This window comes from Aplysia californica, unplaced genomic scaffold (genome assembly GCF_000002075.1).
Source record: "Aplysia californica isolate F4 #8 unplaced genomic scaffold, AplCal3.0 scaffold00037, whole genome shotgun sequence".
NCBI lineage: Eukaryota > Metazoa > Mollusca > Gastropoda > Aplysiida > Aplysiidae > Aplysia > Aplysia californica.
Genome location: NW_004797307.1, coordinates 1904167 through 1909409, shown reverse-complemented (window position 1 = coordinate 1909409; position 5243 = coordinate 1904167). Strand labels below are relative to the sequence as shown.

The window sequence follows — 5243 nt, the reverse complement described above, 5'->3', positions numbered from 1 at the left end:
GTGTGTGTGTGTGCTTGTGTGTGCTTGTGTGCTTGTGTGTGCGCGTGTGTGTGTGCGCGTGTGTGTGTTTGTATTTTGACAGAGAGGCACAGACATAGAGAAAGACAGACAGAGAGGCCCAGACAGACACACAGAGACACACAGAGAGAGAGACACACACACAGAGACAGACAGAGAGAGAGAGACACACACACACACACACAGAGAGAGAGAGAGAGAGAGAGAGAGAGAGAGAGAGAGGGAGAGAGAGAGAGAGAGAGAGAGAGAGAGAGAGAGAGAGAGAGAGAGAGAGAGAGAGAGAGAGAGAGAGAGATAGATTACTTCTTTTTTTTTTTTACATACATGTATATAATTTTATGGCCTTCTAAAATAGAGTCGATTGCTTTCAAGACAAGGTGCATGTAGCGGCTGTTGTTATAGGCGTGGCTATTCGGACTCGAGTCTAAATAGCATCTCATGGCTATTCGGACTCAAATTCCAATGCGCCTGCGCAACCACCGGGTGTGAAGCGGACAGGCTGTCTGTTCTTCCTTGGGCTTCCTCCGCTTCTGCGATCTGACCACAATTTTTCGACACAAGTAGATCAATTAGTCATTTAGTGACGTCAAAAGTGAACAACAGTTGCAAAATCGGAATTACTTGCTATACAACAAAGGAAGACGGGGAAACGGCAATCTGGGTACATGTGTTCTGAGTCTGAGGTCAAAACAGTGAAAGAAATTGGAAATCACGTCGTATATAGATCACGAAGGGGTTAATTCAAAGCACCTACATGATGCTACTGAAATTTTAGAACAACAAAGGATTATAATTATCAATCTGTCCCCGTCGTTTTATGCAAGAAAAATTATGAAATTATGCGAACTGAGCCCAAAAATGTGAAATTATGCGATTCTGTTAATTTTAACAAAGAATGATAAAGGAAAATAATCAGAAATTATGCAAAAAAATGATCAAATTTTGCTAAATTATGCAGGGTGCATAAAAACCACGGGGACAGATCAATAGGTAGTCTTAATCCGCTTTATTTGACGAGAAAGAGAGACTCACTGATCAACTGGAAGTCCAGTTAGAAATTAAGAAGAGAAAAGTTAAAACCCTTCCAAGGGGAACAAACTAAAGTAAGTCATTCAAAGAAACAGTAGTCTAAAGGAAAAGCTTTTCCAACAGCATATATTACATTGTGTTCAAATGAAAAAAAAAAGAGGACAAAACAATACAATCATATTCTGATAGTGTTAGACAATCAACAGTCCTTCTACAGTCTGAATTAAGCAGGGGCATCAGTTAGTAAAGTCATCAAAATTGTCCTTTCTTGGGGACAAATAAACTGCAAATTAAATTTTAAAACAATAATTAAAGGACTGCAGAAGAGTCAGTTTGGAAAACCATCAACCAATCGGTAAGTCATCCTGGAAACCGACTCGTTTGTTTGCGCTATAGCAGTATTTTATTTGCAAAGTTAAAGAAGGAAAAAACATGGGGTTTTAGAATAGTGTCCTTATAACAGACTTCTTGTTATTTCAGAACTTGTTATAAGTGGACTTCACTGTACTTTCTTGTAACACTCCTAATCTTCGGCACTTATATGACGTTATTGTGTCGCAAGTGCCGTAAAAGTCTTACTGAAACAAAAGACAAGAACACAGCACATTTTCATCCCTTTTTTCTCTTTATTTATTCGAAAAATTAGATTCTTAAAAGCGATCTCTTGACAATAATGGCAGCAAAGAAGACCAAGGAAGTTACTTGATTCTCTTAAATAAGACCCTCGACGCCAGATTTGCCTTCGGGGAGCGAACAACTTGGGCAAGGACATCTTTCTCCACAATCTCCACACTTTCGTGGATGTAGAGCTTTCTGCCGTCTTTGGGCTCAATGAGAATATGGGAAAATACCTTGTTCTTGCTGAACTCTGTCATCATGAACTGTAGAAGAGACACATTTTTAAATTTTCAGTTATTTCATCCTTCAACGTTCCTGCAGTGTTGGTGGCTTTCCTATTTTTGTTTGTTTGTTTGTTTGTTTGTTTGTTTGTTTGTTTGCTCATGTTTTTTTATGACGGCACGGGCAGAAGACATTATTAAGAATGTGTGTTTGAGTTTTAGTTTCAGTAAAAGTTTTACGGAATTTGCAACACAAAGAGTCATATAAATATAAGCGCCGAAGATTGGGGGTGTTACAAGAGAAAAGCAAACACAATAAAGAAGGAACAGAGATCAGGACAATGGATGTTTGATAGGAAAGAAGGAGCAAGCCTCACCAGAGCACCCACCAACCACCCACATGCTTGTGTGAGTGTGTGTGTGTGTGTGTGTGTGTGTGTGTGTGTGTGTGTGTGTGTGTGTGTGTATGTATGTGTATGTGTGTGTTTGTGTGTGTGTGTGAGAGTGTGTTTGTGTGTGTGTGTGTGTGTGAGTGTGTTTGTGTGTGTGTGTGTGTGTGAGTGTGTGTGTGAGTGTGTGTGTGTGTGAGTGTGTGTGTATGTGTGTGTGTGTGTGAGTGTGTTTGTGTGTGTGTATGTGTGTGTGTGAGTGTGTTTGCGTGTGTGTGTGTGTGTGTGTGTGTGTGTGTGTGTGTGTTGGTGCGTTTAGGTTGCGGGAGGGGGGGGGTCTGTTGGGATGCTTGAAATTCCACTAGTATTGTAGACCTAGTTTTGTACTCCTTATGCAGATTCTGGGTGGCGTCGGTGGCCCAGTGGGTAGGCTATCTGGCTCGATTTCGTGGATTTGTGGGTTCGGGGTTCGAGCCTCAGCTGTGCCCGATGTTCAATCTTTGGGAAAAGCACTTTAAACAGATTTCCCATTGGCTCGGTCCTTTCGGGGATGAACGTTAAACTCGGGGGTTCCGCTTTTTATAAATGGCTTAATAGTGTTAATAAGAGCGCTAAATTTAAACCCATACCATTTCGCCATTATGTCGATTCTTCTATCGCCTTGTGACATAACCCATATTACAGTCAGTATAATAAATATAGTACCCTATTTACGCTACGAGGTCGTTAAACGTATACAAGTACAATAGCCCCCCCCCCTCTCTCCCCCCGACCACCCAGTACCGCATCACACCATGCCCAAAACGTGGCAAACTCTTCTCTGCCAACATTGGTTTATCGGCCTCATAATATCCTGTCATCTCATTATACGTTCATGTTAGAAGTACATATACTTGTTTGTACAGTATTGTCATTTTAAAACAAAAATACAGTAGAGCTGTGTTTGAGATGTGGTGTTCCTGCGGAATGGCGAGAATTAGCTGGAAAGTTAAAAAGGCTATCAATGAGGTCTGTGAGATTCTCCATACAAGACAAACGCCTGTTTACCGCAACAAAATGCAGAAAATACAATATTTTGGTAGCTTAAAGCGACGCCAGACCATTGTGAAAGAGGCGATTGATGAAGGATGGATATGGGGAGGAGAGCCAGCGGTAGACAAAGAACATGGATGGAAAACATGAAAAATAATAAGGACTGGTCTAGTTATAGTAAAAATGTGCAACGGCAGCTCACGACCGTAAAGGATGGAGGGCCATTACACGTCAACCTCTGAGTCAGAGATGACACCTTCAGGTATTCCAGGTAGCCTATTATGTCATCTTAAATCATATATCTCTTCTGCGTGGCTGGTTGGCGGGTGCTCTAGTGTAGTTTGCTGTCTTTGTCCTATCAAACAACTATCGTCCTCATCTCTCACTCTCTCCTCCTTCTTTTTGTGTGTTTGTTACTCTGTTGTAACACCTCTAATCTTCGCACTTTTATGACCTAATTGTGTTGCAAGTGCAGTTAACACGCTTACTAAAACAATTTCTTCTATTTCGCCTCAGAAATACTCTCTTCAGCAGAGAAATTGGTCATCGAGATATTGATCTACGAACTATATTATTATTATTATTATTATTATTATTATTATTATTATTATTATTATTATTACTATTATTATATTTATACAGCTACATGATGTACCACCATGCATAAACTTTTACCAGCATAGGGTGTGTAGTGTAACGGTTAGGCGCTCCGCTCTAGCACGCAGGAGACCCGAGTTCGATTCCGGAGCGGGGAGAAAATGTTTCGGCAGGGCTGTTGTATCCCTCTCCTCAGGTCTGGTTAGCTCTGACATGCAGGCTGGGAAGCCCACGGCCTCCTGCTGACTAACTTACTTTTTACTTTTTCATCCTCTGTTGCCGTTAAGCGTCGAGGGGAGATGCAGTTTTCTATAGTAGGCCAGCTTCGCAGCTCTTTCAGTTATGACGTTATGTTTTCTTAGGGTTTCCTTTACACCCTCGATCCACCTTTTGCGTGACCTTCGAGGGTGACTAAATGATCTAAATAGTGTCGTTTGGGGCGTAAAAAGCACCAACATATTTTTTCTTTAAAAAAAAGAAAGAAAATAACCCCAACACATTTTTTCTTTAAAAAAAGAAGAAACAAAAACCCCCCAACTAAACCAAACCAAGCGAAAGAAAAGCAAACAAACAAAAACCCAAACTCACCGTCTGTTTTTTACTCTCTATCGGAATGAAGTACTCATAGGGCTCATACATTTGGATGGGTCCAAATTTGGGCCGCATCTTGTCACTGAGGTTGGGGTCATCAAACACCATGCTGACAACCACGCCCCCGTCCTTCTCGCTGATGGTCAGCGTGTTTCCCAGCTTGGCGAATGCTTCAACTTCAGAATCGTCTTTGATTTCATAACCTTGTTGGTGGTGGTTGGAAAGTAAATTAAATACACGTGAGGTTGGCTGGCAAAATTAGTTAGTTCTCAGATTTTAGCCCCATGGACACAGAGACACAGAGAGATACATGAAATATATTATGTTGGGGTGGTACAATTATTATTATTATTATTATTATTATTATTATTATTATTATTATTATTATTATTATTATTATTATTATTATTATTATTATTATTATTATTATTTAAGTGTTAAAAGACATGTTTAACTTGAAGAAAAAGTGGCTTCCATTAAAAAAATCTACCAATGTGACGTGTCTATCTTCGGCTGACATCTCCATTTATGGGTTGCGAGAAATAACTCATTTTGTCAACACGCCTCACAAATAAATATCATAAATAAATAGATAAATAAAACATAATAAATGAATATTGGGGGAGTTGGGGGTGGGGGGGGGGGGGGGAAAGGAGGAAATGAAACTAATCTTAATTGGGCAGAGATAACACGAACACAGACAACTGAAACTCACGAATACTTGCACAGTTTGCAAAAACGTTGCTTT

The 5243-nt window shown here is 40.2% G+C and overlaps 2 protein-coding genes across 2 annotated transcripts in view; both read right to left on the bottom strand.

Moving 5' to 3' along the window:
- The window catches only part of LOC101850140, a 17467-nt gene that overhangs the window by 7670 nt on the left and 4554 nt on the right, over nucleotides 1-5243 (bottom strand). The gene's annotated exons all lie outside the window — the stretch shown is intronic.
- The window catches only part of LOC106011009, a gene marked incomplete in the record, with an annotated part of 8133 nt that continues 4543 nt past the window's right edge, over nucleotides 1654-5243 (bottom strand). The window contains 2 exon segments of the mRNA XM_013091483.2: nucleotides 1654-1928; nucleotides 4493-4698. Coding sequence (XP_012946937.1) covers nucleotides 1746-1928; nucleotides 4493-4698 — 389 coding nt within the window.